This window comes from Gracilinanus agilis, chromosome 1 (assembly GCF_016433145.1).
Source record: "Gracilinanus agilis isolate LMUSP501 chromosome 1, AgileGrace, whole genome shotgun sequence".
Taxonomy (NCBI): Eukaryota; Metazoa; Chordata; class Mammalia; order Didelphimorphia; family Didelphidae; genus Gracilinanus; species Gracilinanus agilis.
Genome location: NC_058130.1, coordinates 164,784,471 through 164,802,864, shown reverse-complemented (window position 1 = coordinate 164,802,864; position 18,394 = coordinate 164,784,471). Strand labels below are relative to the sequence as shown.

Here is an 18,394-nt window from a genome sequence, read left to right as displayed (position 1 = left end):
TCATCAAGGTGAACTTCTCCTTAACTTATTATTAAATAACAATAATTATGATTAAAGGAAGGGACTTTTGTTCTGACATTAATGGTTTCTTATATGAGGAATAAAAGTATGATCGTGACCTGCTGATTAGGCCTGTAGTGAAGATGGAATTATTGGCTCCCACAAATATAATCCATAGCTTAGGACTGAACTCCTACATTTCCATTGGCTAGTTCAAGCTTGGAGAAGTGTCTTATAAATCATTCTTTACTGCCAAGGTTTTCCCCTGGGAACATCAGAATATAGACTGTGTCTAGTTTCTACAGAAAAAATAAAAAGGCCTTCAGATCCCAGGTAAGAATACAAGCTAAGAAAAAGAATGAATAGATTATAGGCTTTATTCACATGACAGAAGGATAAAAAACACCAAGAATTCACATCTGAGCCCATAAACAATTTAGACAACTGGAGTAGTTAGGTGGCTCAATAGATAGAGAGCTAGGTCTGGAGTCAGGGGGACCTTGGAAGTCTCAGACACTTTCCTAGCTGTGTGAATCTGAACACATCACTTAATTCCACTTTCCTAACCCTTCTTTTTTTTTTTTTCTTGGAGGGGTCTTGAATTTTTTTTTTAATTTTTTTTAAATATTTATTTTTTTAGAAAAGTTAACATGATTACATGATTCATGTTCTTATTTTCCCCTTCACCCCCCAACCACTCCCCACCCATAGCCGGTGTGCATTTCCACTGATTTTAACATGTGTCATCAATCAAGACTTATTTCCAAATTGTTGGTAGTTGCATTGGTGTGGTAGTTTCGAGTCTACATCCCCAATCATGTCCGCCTCAACCCATGTGTTCAAGCAGTTGTTCTTCCTCTGAATGTGGGTAGTGTTCTTTTCCATAAATCCCTCAGAATTGTCCTGGGTCATTGCATTGCTGCTAGTACAGAAGTCCATTACATTCTATTTTACCACAGTGTATTGGTCTCTGTGTACAGTGTTCTTCTGGCTCTGCTCCTTTCGCTCTGCATCAGTTCCTGGAGGTCTTTCCAGTTCACGTGGAATTCCTCCAGTTTATTATTCCTTTGAGCACAATAGTATTCCATCACCAGCATATACCACAATTTGTTCAACCATTCCCCAATTGGAGGGCATCCCCTCATTTTCCAGTTTTTTGCCACCACAAAAAGCTCAGCTATAAATATTTTTGTACAAGTCTGTTTATCTGTGATCTCTTTGGGGTACAAACCCAACAATGGTTTGGCTGGATCAAAGAGCAGGCATTCTTTTATAGCCCTTTGAACATAGTTCTAAATTGCCATCCAGAATGGTTGGATCAGTTCACAACTCCATCAGCAATGCATTAATGTCCCAAGTTGGCCACATCCCCTCCAACATTCATTACTCTCCCCTTCTGTCATTTTAGCCAATCTGCTAGATGTGAGGTGATACCTCAGAGTTGTTTTGATTTGCATTTCTCTAATTATTAGAGATTTAGAACACTTTCTCATGTGCTTATTGATACTTTTGAAGAAAAATAATATTTTTAAATCTATAATGCAAGTGAAAGATAGCCTTTACTATTCTTGTTTAACAATGCTGTTTTAGTTTTATATTTGCTGTAGAAATAGCCAGTAATTTTCTGGCTTTCACTTTTCTGTGACTTTGAAACATAAAACCTAGTCGCTGTTCTTTACTACTTTTAGTTAGATCCTCATTAATATTGTTCTCATTCCTGCAGACTTTTTGCAAGAGAGGATAGTAAACATGTTGTACAGATAGTAGGATTGCAGGAACTTCCAGTGGATAATGTGACTCTCCTTTTAGAGGTAAGTCTTATTTGCAATCTCAGCACTGCTACTTTTAAATGTTAAGTATTTTAATAAAATGGAAATACTCACTTTGCAAAGCGGACTTAAACAAAGTAAAAAAATTTTTTTCAGCAAAATTTTTTATTTGCAAAGAGAAAGAGTTGACCTTTCACAAGTTTCCCCATTTCTTTATATTGCTTATATGTTATAATACTTTGGGAGCTTAGGGAGTTTAGAATTTACCATCACTGAAGTAGAAAGAGGCCATTCCCTAGAACCTCTAAAGATTAATTCAAAAGGATTTTTCAGCATACTTTCCTGTCAGAGTAATTTTGTCCAGAGCTGCACTTAATAAACTCACTTTTGATTGGCTTTCCACACCTCTAAGGGGATTGATTCCTTATAGAAACTTTTTCTAGGAAGTGTCACTAGAGGACTGAAAAGTCATGATGTCATATCTATAAGGTCTTTGCCTTAATTTAATTTGCCAGGAAGATTTTCAAACTTTAGCTATAACTTCCACATGGATTTTGGAAAGGCCGAATGGGGTAGGAAAATACTGTGATACAGGTCCAGCCTTATAGAACTGCCTTCACAGGAAAGAAAGCATGTTTAACACTAGCATAAAACTCAAGGTCTTCCACAATCTGGCCACTGTTTTGGCTTTTCCATTCTTGTCTCCCACTTTTCCTATTCCTGACAAGCTATCTATGTCATTTCCCCAGCATGGATTATAAATTCCTGTTCCAACACTATACCATTTTGTTGTTTAGTGTATGTGTGTGTGTATATATATGATTGTATATTATATATGTATATAATATGTATACCTTTTTTTTTTAAATTTTTTTTAAACCCTTGTACTTCGGTGTATTGTCTCATAGGTGGAAGATTGGTAAGGGTGGGCAATGGGGGTCAAGTGACTTGCCCAGGGTCACACAGCTGGGAAGTGGCTGAGGCCGGGTTTGAACCTAGGACCTCCTGTCTCTAGGCCTGACTCTCACTCCACTGAGCTACCCAGCTGCCCCTATACCTTTTGTTTTTAGTTCTAATGTTATCTTCGCTTCAGACTACATCCCTTCCTTTTCCCCTTCCCATCAAGCCATCCCTTGTAATAAAAATAGAGGGAAAAAACAGTTCAGCAAAACCAACCCAATCAACTGAGTCTAACAATATATTCAATATTCCATACTCATATTTCCCACTCTTGCTTCATGAGAAAAGGAAGGAGGTATAATTTCTCATCTCTTCGTCAAGACAGATTTAGTCAGAGGCAGCTAGGTGGCACAGTGGATAGAGAGCCAGGCCTGGAATCAGGACGACCTGGATTCAAATTTGACCTCAGACACTTCTTAGCTGTGTGATCCTGGGCAACTTAACCCCTATTTCCTCGCCCCTTGCCCTTTTGTCTTAGAGTTGCAAAATGTAAGGGTTTAAAAAAAACAACAGAATTTAATTTCTGCATATGTCTGATTTGCCCCAGATTAAATTAGAAGTTTCCAGATGGCAGAAACATGCCATTTCCCTAAGCCCCCTAGCACAAGATCTCTTTCCTTGGGAATTTGCCTAGAAGAAATTTTTCAAAATTACTTTTTTTGTTTTGAGACTGAATCTGCCTCTCTCATCTAAGCAGGAAATGCAGTGGCCATTCATGAATGAGCATGATCTCATTGCTAATTGGTACAGAAGCTTTACTCTACTCTGTTTTCAGCCTGGGTGGTTTGCCTTTCCTTAGGCAGCCCCTCCCTCTTAGAGGTTCATTATATTGGTGCTGGACAGTAAAAATCACACAATTGGCTTAGCCCACTGTAGCTCAGAACTCCAAAGCTCAAGAGGATCTACCAGCTTCAGCCTCCTTCAGTAGCTGGTATTTCAGGTGTGCACCATTACATCTGGCCAAAATTATTTTTATGGGGCGGATTAGATATGAGGATTTCTATGGGGAAAAGAGCATTTTAAATTTTTTCAAGTCACTTAAAAAAACATTCCCAAGTTGGAATTTAGGACTGGAAATTGACTAGGAGGATTAGCTTTAATGTAGCTACTTATTTTCTTCTATGTCACTGAATTGAGGACAAAAGATACAATTTTTCAAATTCCTCATGAATACTGGGATTTTCCTTTGGTATAACTGTTTGGCTCTTGGGTCTTAGAAGCTGAAATCTAAGGAAGGTATTTAAATTGGCCATTTTGCAAAATCCCAGCTATTGGCTGTATCTCCTGACAATTGCAAAATCACATGCTGTATTATAACCAGATATATCTCACAGTGATCCCTCTGAGGGCAGGGTTGCTACTGAACTGCCTAACTGGAAAATTCATATGCCTTCAGAGGATTCATATGGCTCAGGGGGGAGAGGGGAGCAAAAGAACACAAAAACATTTCAAATCGGTAGAGGAGGAGTTGCAACATAGATGGTCTCTAGAGAAATGGCCTTAAGAAAGTTTGAAGCCAGTGGAGAAGAGAAGAAGGATCCAATATTCCATTATACTTATTATTTCCTCTGTACCTTTCTATACCCTCATTCTTTTCTATTAGCCAGGAACTTTCCCAGGGTAGTGCCTTCTCTATAAATTTTGATGAAAGTCTTCAGGTGAAAAGAATGAATTTCCAAAGAGAAATCTCTTTTCCTAGACTAAAAGCTATAACAGCGAGAACAAGTCTGAAAATTTATTCAAGATTTTCTCAAGAGAATTTTCTGTAATCTGCTTTCCTTAGTATATAGGCATGACCTTTATTATTCTAGTACATCTTTCCTAATAGGAGGCATATGGATTTTTTATGATTTGTAGTGAAGTATTGTTTTGGGAAGGCTATTTACTATTGACTAAGAGCAATTCCCCAATAAATGAATTAATGGTCAAAGGATATGAAGCAGTTCTCAAAAGAACTGCCAAGAATTCACAACCATGTGAAAAAATGCTTCAAAATCACAAGTAATAGGAGCAGTACAAATCAAAACTAGGTTTACCTCCTACACTGCAAATTGGCAAAAATGACCCAAAAATGGCAACAGTCAATATGTGGGAGGGACTGTGGAAAGAAAGGTACAATAGTACATTATTGTTACACCTGCGAAGTGATATAATCATTTTGGAAAACAATTTTGAATTATTCAACTAGAGCGACTAAATATATGTACTCTCTGAATCAGAAATTCTACTATTGATTGGGCTTATAATCCAAGGAAACTATTGATAAGAAAAAAAAATCCTCATACTCCAAAATATTTATAGGAGCATTTTTTGCGATACTTAAAAATCCTAAATGTTGTAGACATCGATTTATTTTAATGTGATAAAAGTATACAATAAATGAACCAAGTAAAAAGCATTTATTAAATATCATGTTGGGTGCTAGATATCTAAAAGCCAAAGCATAGCATCATATGTTATTTTTTTAAACCCTTTTCTTCTGCCTTAGAATCAATTATGCACACTATCCACCCCTGCCTGGCTTCCAAGCCAATTCTAACCCAGGAAAGTTTTCATGCTCCTGGCTGGGGAGGTGGGGGGTGGGGGACACTGAAGCTCTAGTCCACACGAGGGATCTCCCATGCCACATGCTGCTCTCTGACCTCCCAGCCAGAGATTGAGGCTCCATGCTCCAAGCTGTGGCTAAAGGCACACAGCAGCCAGTACACACAGGTGTAGTGCCACCCGCAGGCAAGAAGTAAAACTGCAATTTAATTTTTAAAAATTAATAACAAAATTAAATATAATTGAATGCATGAAGCCAAATTGAATAAAATTTTAATAAAAGAATTATTAATAATTTAAAAGTAATAATATTGAATTAAATTAAATAAATTCAAATTAATAAAATTGAACAAAATCAAATTAAGCCAAACTAATTTAATGCACTATTAATTAATCAAATATAATAATTCAGTGATTCATTATTTAAAACATAATAATAATAATTTTTAAAAACAATAATTATTATAACTTGCAACAATTACTAGTGCCTTGCATTGGTTTCTTATCTAACTCTACTCTGGTTTAGCAACTTTCTAAAAAAATAAAAATAAAGGAATTTGTGTTTCAATTTTTAAAATTTAATTGTATTCTATTCTTAATTTTTTGGGATCCTTTTATTGTTTGAATTGCCCATTCAGCAATAGTCAGAACAGCTCCTTACTGAGCCCTGACAGTAATAGACAGATTAGGACAGAAAGGCTAGAAATGTTTCTTCTAGATTCAGAGTCAAAAGATTAGACATTATAGGAAATATTGCAACAAATCAAAGGAAACCAGGAAAAATTCCTCCAAGTTCACCTTTGCACAAACTATTAAATTCTTGGAATAATCCTAATTTTCCAAAAGAACATGGTATGTCAAAGAAGGAAGCAAAGAGATTATGTAAAGCATGGGGAGTAAAATCCTTTATCTGGCCAAGGTATGGTTCTTTTGATTTTAAAGTTTTGAAAGAACTAAAACTGGCCATTGGCCATAAGAATTCTAAAGACTATGCCTACTGGCTATTGTGGGCAAACATGGTTGAAAATTCAGCAAAATCCACTGAAAATAGTTTGGTTGAATTTGAAAATCCTGCCAAACTGCCCTCATTGCCCTCCAGCCAGGAGGCTATTCCTTCTTTAGATCCAGACCATTCTGGCTTAACTCCTTCAGGTCCTCTTCCTAAACCATTAGTTAAATCTAGCAAGAAAGATACCCTGTTGTCTTCCCTCCCTGCCTGTGAGAAGGCTTTTCTTCCTCTTCTTGATCCAGGCCAGAATTTGATTCCTTCCACCCCTCCTCCTTCTATGCCCCCTTTACCTCCCAGCCCACCTTTGGTACCATCTCTCTACCCCTCCTTACCATCTAAGCCTACCCAAGCTCTGCCTTGCCCTGCCCACCCTTGCTCTTCCCCTGTTCACCTCCTCTCTTGCCTTGCCTAGCTTTTCACTGCCCACTGCCCAAACCCACCCTTTCCTCCCCCTTGCTCATCTCCTCCTATCTCCCCATCCCCTCTCCTTCTACTAGCCCAGCCACTCTCTCTTCTCCCCAACTTACTTTCACAGCTTTCCTTTGTCTCCCCCTCCCTGCTCTCCTCCCTTCCCTCACTCCTGCTAAGTCTTCCTTCATGTCAGGCTAGAAATGCATTACCAAAAGCAACGAGAGCTTGTTCTGACAGGCTGGGTACTTGGACTAAATTCAGAGACTTGAAACAGGAGGAAAATGAGAAACCACCTCAGTTCATGGATAGGCTTGTTGATCTAGGATGCCACTATCTGGACCTAGATCTTTCTAGGGGAAAAGATGTTAGACACATAAGAACACATTTTGTAAAAAACTGCTGCAGGATTGTTAGGAAATATTTTATGGCTAAATGTCCTAACTGGACCTTGATAAAAAGTGTAGCAGTTTACATCTTTGATGACCATGAAAAGGAAGATAGAGAGGAAGCTGAATTAGTGGATAGATTAAAGAAGAAGAAAAATGAATTAAAGGAAGAATTAAGGAAAGAAATAGCTGAATTAAAGGAACAAATAAAAGAAGGAGCAGTAAGACAGAGGTCAGCGCTCTTTTAAAGGAACACAAAAGGCAACCAGTGACTTGTTTGTTTGTGGGAAGGAAGGCCATGTAGCTATGGATTATATAAACAGGAACCAAGAAAATAGAAACAGAAGAAGCTTGACAAATAATAATAACAATAATAGATTCTCTAACAGGATCAGTAATCATAATAAGGTAAATTACAACTCAGACTATAATGCGCCATGCCAAGGAATCTCTTATCACTGTGAGGTACCACAGAGAAATAATCAAAGTGGCCAGAGATGTGGCCAAAGAAATCTAGATGAATGATGGTACTCGGAAGGGGAGGGGACCTTAAAAAGTCTGGAGGTGATTTTTAAGCCTTTTCAGACCTTACTGCCTTATTGATGTTAACTGTTATAATTTGTTCCCCTCCCCATAGTGAAGAAGTCCTGTAAAGCAATTTTAAATACAGTTCTACACCCAGGAAACAAGGTGTATATAATTTCTAGTGAATTACTCCAAAAGCTATCAAAATTGGAGAAAAGGACTCTTGGATTCATTGTTAACATGTAAAACAGCTACTTTCTTTTGACAGTGAGCAACTGTATTCTGTCACATATATTGTATTTGCTACTTATTTGTTTTAAGATTTCATTTTGTGTTTTTAAGCTTATGTGTTGATCTAATATAAAATATTCTGTTACACAATGTTACTTTCAGTTAGTATGTTTTGGCTATTAGCTATATATTCTGTTACATCTGCTTTATTTTGTACCCTTCTCCTCTTATAATTTTGGAGATTATGGTACTTCTTAGAATCTGCATTAGCTGTTGTACTACTGTTTATAATAAGCTTTTACCTGGTGAAAAAATTATGTACACTCACACCATGGGTCATGTAATGCAGGATTTATGCAAGAATTCTTGCGTTTGCAAAATTACCCTAGGCAATCCTGTCAGTTAGGAGAATGGAACTCTGGCCCAGCAGGTGCTAGTCCCAGGAGCTGACAGTTTGAGCCGGGACTATAAAAACCCCTGCAGAACCAACCTGGGGGTTCTGATTTCCTTGACCTCACCCAGACACCCAGCTACCCCTGACTTCCCCTTGGGGACCCTGGGAGGTTGAAGGGAGTTTGGGTTGTGGATCGTGGGCAGGATTTAGATTAGGGCAGCCTAGCAGTAGGGACACCCCCAAACCAATTCATCAACTATATCTGTCTAGCTGGTGGTCCAAACAACATCACGGCAGTGTTAAACTATCTCTGGATGAGGGCGGGTTCCCTTAGCCTGACCTTACCTTCTAGGTCCATAGCCAACACTTGCCAGTCGCCCCTAGCAACAGCCCCTCAAGAGCCCTAAACCCTCTTACCTCAGTTTTCCCCTTCCATATTAAAACCCTTAGCCTGCAACTGAGAGTTTCTATAATTATTATAACATCATCTTGGGCTAAGGGGCTGAGGAGAGGGGAGAATATCAACCAGTTGGCTTTAAAGGAAGTACTGAGCAGGCATCCATTGTATCCAGGAAGTGTGTGAGCTTCACTTCCTGTTGAGTTCTGTTTTCACTCCAGCAGGGAGGGGCCCCTCACTCTCCACCTTAAAGGAGCTATAGGTAGCAGGGAGACTGACTGGCATCACAGCTCTGGCTACACATCACTGACAGTCTCAAATCACCTGCTATTGTAGTTACAGGCTCCCAGGCCCAGGTGACTCACTTGTACCACTCTATTATCAGCCACATTATCTACTTATTACAGTCATGGCCAAGTTAGAAAGGAAATAGAACTCGCTTTTGAGTGAGAAACCGTTGTAATTATAATAAATATAAGTGGATATTAAAAGAAGTAATAATATTTTAATTAAGGCCATGTTGGTAAAATAAAGAATGACCACGTGCCTGCTAAGATCTATTTCAAAGTCCCCGCCATACCTTCTCCCCATAGACCACGCGCCTCGCTCCTTCCGTACCAAAGAGGGAGTGAGCACGTACCAAAAGAGCCAGTCCCAAACAAGTCCTTTCTATTTAAGCCACGCTTACATTGGCTCATGTCATCATGTCAAACCAGAAACCCATCGAATCATGGGAAATGTAGTTTCTAAGCCCCCTAAACGTCCACGAGAAGTTTGTCATATATCTAAATATTTAAAGGCTCAAATGAGTCCCAAATACCTCTCAATGGAATCCCCAAAATTCCAAATAACACAAAACCTTTGTGTTATGCCTCTCTTTGGCTGACACGTTGTCACATGGAATGTGAACTATGAATTCCTGGTTTTTTCAAAATTATTGTTCTTTATATTTGCAATAGGATATTTGATATTTTTTTCTTATTATTTTTTTGGTACTTGAGTACATGGAATCAGTGTTAATGGTTTTAATTTTGAAGGATAAGTTTACAATATCTATTAGCCCTAATACCAATGCATACCCAAAAAGCTTTAGACTATGGAAACCTGCCATTGATTGTTAAGTATTATGGGACTTTAATAATTGTATCTGATTTCAGAAGAAGGGATTACAAAAGAGCCACTGCACAGTGCAAGAAAGCACAAGGTCAAGGAGACTTAACAATCCCTATGGGTTTGATGAGGATCTGTGCCAAGACAAAGGACTTGTTTTAAGGTTCGAGGAAGCAGCTGTTTGATAAATCCAGACACTGGACTTCCTCGTGCCAGATTCCTATAAGTACCTTAGTTTGGCCTTCATTTTGGCTCCTCTATCCCCAAGGTTGAAGGTAAAATCAGACCAGGGAATCACAGTTCCCTTTTACCTTAAAATCTAGTCCCTTATCTTTTATATGCAATTTTCTGTAGTCCTGGCTGCCCATGGGTAAATGTAATACTGCTGCAATTGTCTTGCAGGCTTGTAGGACACAAATCACTTTAAATGGGCCTTGCTGGTGACCCAAAGACCTGTTAATAGGTTTATTTTTTCTTTGACTCATAATTTTATACACATAAGATTTTGAGTTATATATTTTTTATCCAGAATTTAATTTTTTCTCTTCTATTGGGTTTTTTTTGGGTGGGGAGGGGGGAGGTTGGGTGGAGGGAGGTTTGGTTTTCTTTTTAGAATTGATTCATAATACCTCATAACTCAGCCATATATCCCAGGGTGATTCTAGTGTTGATCAATACCCTCCTAAGGGGGGATTATGTAATTACCCTAATTATCCTAAAATCCAAGGTTTAGAATTTTTATTTTTATTTTATTTTTTACTGATTAATTAAGAAAAATTTTCCATGGTTACATAACTCATGTTCTTTCCCTCCCCTCCTCCCACTCTTCTCCTATAGCCATTAAAATCTTTTAAAGAAATTTTAGGAAAAGAAAATCATCAACACCCCAAATCAAGAAAGAGGATCTTTTGGAGAAGGTGCCATGAGGATGCCTACAGAAACCACACACTACATCAAAAGATCCAGAATGAACTTTGGGATATAATGAACTGAACTGAAGGGGGTTGAACATATCATTTATTCTGAATGTAAACTCTTATGCCAAAGGGGAGTTCCCCTAACTGGCATTTTGTCAATGCATCTATCAATCATTTTTTTTCTTTTTCTTCCCTCTTATCCCCAAATTGTTGTAACTCTCTTTTTTGTAAAGTACAAATGTTTTATATACCACTAGTAAGAGACCCTTTACAGGTAGGAGCTATATATGTGGAATGACTCATTGGGGAAACCTGACATGTTAATCTCCTAAAAGCCTCAAGGGAGATTTTAACATGCTGGTCTCCCAAAGAATCAAAGGGGGGCTTGTTTGAAGGGAACCTCCCCTTTCCCCCCAGGACCATGTACTGGCATTTCTTACCTGTGTCCCCAGACTGCTAGCTTGACATCACTTTATTAGATGTCACGTGAGAACACTCCAAACATAGGTCACAGGTGAAGGGTCCTAGGTACACAACCCAGAACTAAAGGTTACAGATCAAGGGATAAAGGGGAAGACAAAATAGGGGGTGTGAGTTAGGGCTCTCTCTATTCCCTTGGACAGGGGTGGTGGAGGACTGAGGCCGAGAGAACACCATGTGGAGATCACAAGTGGCTGGTTAGCTGGCAAGATTAAAATAGGGATAACCTCCCTCTATCTCTATGCTCTCTATTTCAAGTATATATTAATAAACTATATGGAAACTAAGAACCAGGAGTTTTTAATTTAACTTTAACAATTCTAACAATCAGTGCCAAGGCAGGTGAGCAGTAAAGGCTAGGCAATTAGGGTTAAGTGACTTGCCCAGGGTCACACAGCTAGGAAGTGTCTGAGACCAGATTTGAACACCAGGACCACCTTTGATTTAATTGAATACCAGGATCTCCAGGCCTGGCTCTCTATCCACTGAGCCAGCTAGCTGCCCCTATTATATGTAATAAGTTTTTCCAATAAATTCAGTCTTAAAACAAGAATGCCTCTCCCTTTCCTTTGCCTGTGTCATTACAATGGTTGTCTCTCCTTTCCCATGCTTAATAAGAGTCCCTTCCTTCTTTAATAAGAGTCCACCATCTTCTTTGTGAAGCCTTTCTTTATCCCTCAATTGCTTGTGTCCCCCCTCCTAAACTATATTTATTTTGTGCAAATATTTACTTATATTTATGTTGTATACATTTTTATATGTAACTATCTCCCTCATTTGACTATAAGTTCATTATGAGTAGGGACTGCTTCATTCTTTGCACTCAAATACCCAGTACTTAGCACGGTTCCTGCCACTTAAGGGTATTTAATAAATATCTGTTCATTGAGAAAGGAGTGTGTGTATGTCTGTGTGAGAGAGAACTGAATAAAAAAGTGTACTGTTTTTATTTTTCAGGTTATTTTGAAGGGTGGCAAAGAACGCAGCACTGGTGCTACTGGAGTCAACTCAGATTCCTCTCGTTCCCATGCTATCATCCAAATTCAGATCAAAGATTCAGCCAAGAGAACCTTTGGGAGGTGAGATGGAAAATAGAGCTGTCTTATTGAATGTGAAGGGTTAAATCATGTCTTTTATTATAATGTTTCAGATGCAACAAAGTAGCCCAATGATATGTCATTCTTTAGCTCAAAGATGGATAGTGGGATTTGTGTGCCTATATAAATTCTACTTTAAAATAAAAAAGCCATTGGAAATCTCAAAATAAAATGAAGACCTTTTCCTGGTAAGCCCTCTGCTAATAAAGGAACAACAGTTGTTCCTAACTATAAAAATATTTTTATAAAATATATTTATAATATATAATAAAATGTATGATATTTATAAAAATATCTAACCAAAAAATAAAAAGATGGATTTAAGAGAACTGAATGTCTTCCTCTCTTCTTCCCAAAACGCAAAAAATACACATTTGATTTAAGAAAGAAAAAAAATAATAGGAGTGCATTTTTAATTGATCTGTCATTTTTCTTATAAAACTAGTCAACTTCTTGTAGTGATTAATGAGTTCATCAAGCATTTGATTAACATGTCTGCCTATCCTCATTGGAAAATAATAGATAAAATAAAAATGAGTATTTAAAATTTCCTGAGGGGGCAGCTGGGTAGCTCAGTGGATTGAGAGCCAGGCCTTAGAAATGGGAGGTCCTAGGTTCAAATCTGGCCTCAGACACGTCCTAGCTGTGTGACCCTGGGCAAGTCACTTAATCCCCATTGCCTAGCCCTTACCACCCTTCTGCCTTGGAACCAATACACAGTAATGATTCCAAGACAGAAGGTAAAGGTTTTAAAAAAAAATTCCTGAACTGTTGCTTCTGAAGTGTTAAAAATTATTTGCCTTGGTTCTGAATCTCCTTTGGCAGGAATGTTCTGGAAGGAAGTCTTAAAATCTAATCCCTTTCCTCAGAACCACATGACTTGCATTGTGATGATGTGGCATGAAGCACTGGTGTGATCATCTGTGGGAATACATATTACACTAGGATGCTGTCCCTGGGCCAGGAACTCTTGTATATAGCATGTTATTGTGATACTTCAGGGAAGCTATGAAGCATTTTTCCTTTCTTGAGAGGGAAAGTGTTTTGGGTTATTGTGCTCTTAATATTAAAACATGTTGTCTGCTATCAAATTTAATAGGAAAACCTCAGGCTAAATCAATTCTTCCTTCCTCCACCCCCCACCCCCCATTAGGATATCTTTCATTGACTTGGCTGGAAGCGAGAGAGCAGCTGATGCCCGAGATTCAGATAAACAAACAAAAATTGAAGGTGCAGAAATAAACCAGAGCCTTCTAGCTGTAAGTTTTTTAGCAAAAAGTTTATGAAGAAAATTATTTTTCAGTTTCCGTGAATGTGCATGTACATGTATGCTTGGCCATATGCAGGAGTCAAACTGCCACAGGTCCAGGTATCTAGGAGGTGGGATGACATGGGCCACTAAAACAAATGAGAGACAGTCTAAACTTCAGCCAGGCAGGCTTCATGGAGACTGCTCTGGTCTGCCTCCTGTATGGTTTATTTTTATACGCTTTGAGATTACACATAAGGTTGGCATGGAAATTCATTTTCCACATATTTTTTTTCTTGTAAATAATGAATTAAGTCATACGTTAACTTTGTTACTAACGACTTTTCATTCTCTAGTAACTTTCAGTATTTTTCAAGGGTATGTTTGGCTTGTCTCTTTGGCTATGGGGTGGGGAGAACAGTTCAGGGACTTAGCCTTTGAAGGCAGTTTCTCCATTTTTCATTCATTGTGCGATCAGAGATCGGGGTGGGAGACTTATTGTTTCTGGTTTCTCGTTAGATAAGTTTCTGTGTATGGGAATGGAAAATCCAGGTATAGTTTTGTTAGAGTTTAAAATCTTAAACATTAACTCACTATTTGCTGGTTTATTATGAAGTGACTTTTAGGGGAATTTCTGTAGTAACAGCCTTTACTATTCTTCTGTATTTCCCTGGGGCTGAATAGGGATATTGATCACAATAATTTCAATAATAAGGAGTGTTAGTAAGAGAAAAGTCACAGAGGGGTATCTGAGTGAGGGGTTTCCATCTTCCCTGGATGGAAACTGCTGTGCAGTTCCAGGATCTCCCCCTGCGACTTTCTTTCAGGAAGGGTTTGACAGCCCCCCTGGCAGCTGATCTATTTCAAATCAGCTGTAGAGACAGATGGACATGCTCACTCAACTGAGAGTTCCCCATGGTGGCCAGAGAATGGCATTTTTCCAGAAGTTATGGTTGGAGGTAGTAACATACTTAAGACTTTATATGGTTTTCTTGGTTGCCTTTTTCCAGTCTCAGTTCCTACCAAAAGCTTGAGCTCAAGTCACAAGTGGTATGTAAAGGGAATCCCTTCCTCCCAGAATCATGAACTTTCTGCTCCATCCGAGCCAGCCTATTAGCGACCTGGAAAAGACTGGAAACTATTATTAATATACAAATAGTAGCTAACTAAATGCTAAATAAGTTGGTAAAATAATAAACAGTAAATATTACAAAAGTTCGGAGCTAAAAGAGCTGGGAAGTTCAGGCAAAGATTCATGAAGAACATGAAATTTCATTTAGGTAATATTGTCATTACCATTTTATGGGTCGGGAAAATGAGGCAGCACATGATGGTTAAGTATTGTATCACAGTGGCATAGCTAGTAAATAATAGAGCAGGCACTCATTTAAGTCTTCTCTCTAGCCAAGTATTCTTTTCCCTCTCTCACATTATTATATTTAGGTCCATACCTAGAGACATTAAATATTATTCACACACAAATATATGTGTCTCCTTTTTTGGTGGAAGGTGAGAAGCCAAATCTTGTATCTCTCCTGAGGTACCCTCCTGAATTGTCACTGCCAGCCTCCCCAAGTCTCATGAGGAAGGACATAGGCTTAGTTTGCTCTGAACCTTAACCCCAGCGATATGAGGTAGGACACGCAATCTGACAAGATCTCCCCATGCCCTGTTTCTCAGTGTGGATATATAAAAGGTGCAGAGAGTGAGCTTCATCAGCATATTAATAAGTGAGCCTTCTCCTCATTTCAATACCTAAAGGACATATTGCTTTTTTCTCTCCTATTGTTAGCTGAAAGAATGTATCCGTGCATTGGACCAGGAACATGCTCATACTCCCTTCAGACAAAGCAAATTAACTCAGGTAAAATTCAAGTTTTCTTCCTTTTTTTTAACAAATATTCACTCAACAATTACATAGAGAATACCATCCTAACTAAGCTCTATAGGAATTACAAAGGTGAATAAAACATATTCTCTTTCCCGCAGGAGTTTATAAGTCTAGTAGTATAGAAAGCATAAAAAAATAACTATAGTAGAAGGAATGCATCAGTACCCACATTTGACAATTTGAGGCTCAGCATGGTAATAGCAAAAAGAATGCTTCTTGGAGCAGCTAGATGGATCAGTAGATTGAGAGCCAGACCTAGAGATGGGAAGTCCTGGGTTCAAATCTAGCCTCAGACACTTCCTAGCTGGGTGACCCCAGGCAAGTCACTATTACCCCATTGCCTAGCCCTTACCACTCTTCTACCTTGGAACCAATACCCAGAATTGATTCTAAGATGGAAGGTAAGAGTTTAAAAAAAAAGTGCTTCAGGATTCATATCTTGATTCTGACATTGCCTGGGCAGTTCATTACTTCTCTCCTAGTTTTCAGTTTCTTCATCTGTAAAACAGATATACTTGCACTTCCTACCCCACAGAGGTACTTATGGAATATGCTTCATAAACATTAAGGTGATACAGAATTGGCTACTGTAGTTTTTATTTTATGTGTTCTTATTGTATACTTTATCATATCATATTGAAAGCCAGCTATGATAAGCAGCCATGTAGTCGATATATATTAGAGCTAGAGCTGACCTTAGAGATCATCCAGTCATAAGGAGTATGATGAAAAGGATTTTAAACTTCATCTAGTCCTCTCATTTTACAGAGGAGAAAGCCCCAAAGAAAAGAAGCAACCAGGTCAAAACTATTTAACTAATTAATTATGAACTCCCAGTCTTAAGGCTCTTTCCATTAGATTATTCTTATTCTGGTCATCTTGCTAGACATTAAATTTTTTTTTAAACCCTTACCTTTCTGTCTTAGAATTGATATTAAGTATGACTTCTAAGACACAAGAGTGGTAAGGGCTAGGCAATTGGTATTAAGCAACTTGCCCAGGGCCACACATGGCTAGGAAGTTGAACCCAGAACCTCCCATCTCTATCCATACAGCCACTAGGTGCCCCTGCACACTAACTTAATGAAGATATCTGTGCAGCTTCTGTATGGATTTAGGTGCCCAATAAATGTGTTAACTGGCTACAATTGGTTGTCCTAAAATACTGATGAGCATCTTTTTTTTTTCTTGTTAGGTACTGAAGGATTCTTTCATTGGTAATTCTAAGACCTGCATGATCGCCAATGTATCACCCAGCCACATGGCTACAGAGCACACCTTGAACACTTTACGCTATGCTGATAGGTGAGAAGAGGCTTCTCTCTACAAATGGTTTCCTATAATTGCCATTGTGCAGAGTATTATCAGTTTGGGAGGAGTTGTGTGCTGCACACAAGAGAAAATTTAGTTGGTCATCCTTGGCATTTTGCAGATTTGCCAGGAATGAATACAATGTGGAATACAATGTAGAAAGGATTAAGAGACTTGGGTTCTAGTCCCTGTTTCACTACTTACTTAGTCTTGCAACCTTAGCAGAGTCATTTCACCCCTGTGCACTCTTATGTACAGAGCTCTGTTGGACCAGAATACCTCCTAAGGGCCCTTCCAACTCTGACACTGCTTTGATGTTACTATGCTGTAGTCTGCATTGGTACAGTATGAGTCAGCAAGGTGATGAAAAGGACACACATGGCCTTGGCATATCTAAAACGATTACCTACAATGTAAGGATAGTCTCAGCACTAGATGGGGGTTTACTCAGCTTCTGCATTGTATTTTGAACCAGAGAAGATAAGTAAAAATAATTGGAGAGTGCAAAGTTAAGCTCATGAGAAGTCTTAAGAGAAAAAAGCTGATATTTTCCTCATGCATGTGAACATATTTTGCATGGTACTGACCAGGTGTTCCAGCTGAGAGTACATTGGGAGAAAAACTCGCACAACAGCAGGAAGAATACTATTTAGATATGAACTTATTGACCATGAGAAATTGTAACATATGCAGCCCTTAAGGAATTAAAGGGATGACTTAGATATTTCCCTTGCCATCTCTGGGCTGCAAAAGGGTAGAGGGATCCATCTAGATTAGGGTTTTTTCCTCCATTGGATATTTCAGAGTCATGTCCCATTGAGTGGGTAGCTGCTTTCACAGCCAACAAGAAGCATTTTTGTGAAACATTTTATTTTCTTAAAAGTCCGTGGTGTGTTTTTAAACACTCAAGACTTAAGAAACAAGTTTCCCTGAGGGCTTTCCATTCCCCACATTTTGTTCTTCAAATGTCAGGACATGAGCGATGCAGACATAAGAGCAGCAGCCACACAAACCTTGGGAGGAAAGACTTCAGTTCATGCAAAATTTTGTTTTCCAAAAAAGGCAGTATCACAAAGAAGCAACATAATGTAGGACCTTAGAACCAGACTTCTAATCTTTCTGCTTCTGGTTCTGTGGAGAGAATGATTAGAAATTACATTACTTTGTGAAATAGCAAGGAGTAACTAAGAAACCATCAGAAGTAATTTTGAAAATAAATGGTGCTTTATAAATTATTGCATGTTATTTGATGCAATCATTATCTGGTTGACTAAATAACAACAGTAATAGCTAACATTTCTATAGTGTGTTAAGGGTTATAAGGTGATACATAAACTTTATTCTCATCTAATTATCACAGTAAACCCTGTGAGGAGAGGAGTGGTTTTATCCCCCTTTTACAAAGGATGAAACTGAGACCCAAACTAACTAGATGACTAAATAACTAGTCCAGGGTTACATGGCTAAAAAGTGTCTGAGAGAGGATTCAAACTCAGGTCTTCCTAACTCAAGAAAGTTATATAATGATAACTTTTGGTAGTGCAAATTCCAATACAAATAGCTACCTTCAAGAGATTCATTGTTCACACAAATTCAGACCTTGCATCTACTATAGCAAACTATTTCCATGATTATTCCAAGTTAATATATACTTTGTGATATTTTAGTCTTTTTTCTTTTTATTAGAATATAAATAGGCTCTTTTAATAGAGC

The 18,394-nt window shown here is 38.3% G+C and overlaps 1 protein-coding gene across 1 annotated transcript in view; it reads left to right on the top strand.

The window, feature by feature from the left end:
• KIF24 (kinesin family member 24) overlaps nt 1-18,394 on the top strand; it is a 44,539-nt gene that overhangs the window by 14,567 nt on the left and 11,578 nt on the right. Inside the window, exons 5-9 of the mRNA XM_044657243.1 lie at nt 1,724-1,811; nt 12,091-12,212; nt 13,384-13,489; nt 15,272-15,343; nt 16,566-16,675. Of these exons, the coding sequence (XP_044513178.1) occupies nt 1,724-1,811; nt 12,091-12,212; nt 13,384-13,489; nt 15,272-15,343; nt 16,566-16,675 (498 nt within the window). The remainder of the gene's footprint in view (nt 1-1,723; nt 1,812-12,090; nt 12,213-13,383; nt 13,490-15,271; nt 15,344-16,565; nt 16,676-18,394) is intronic.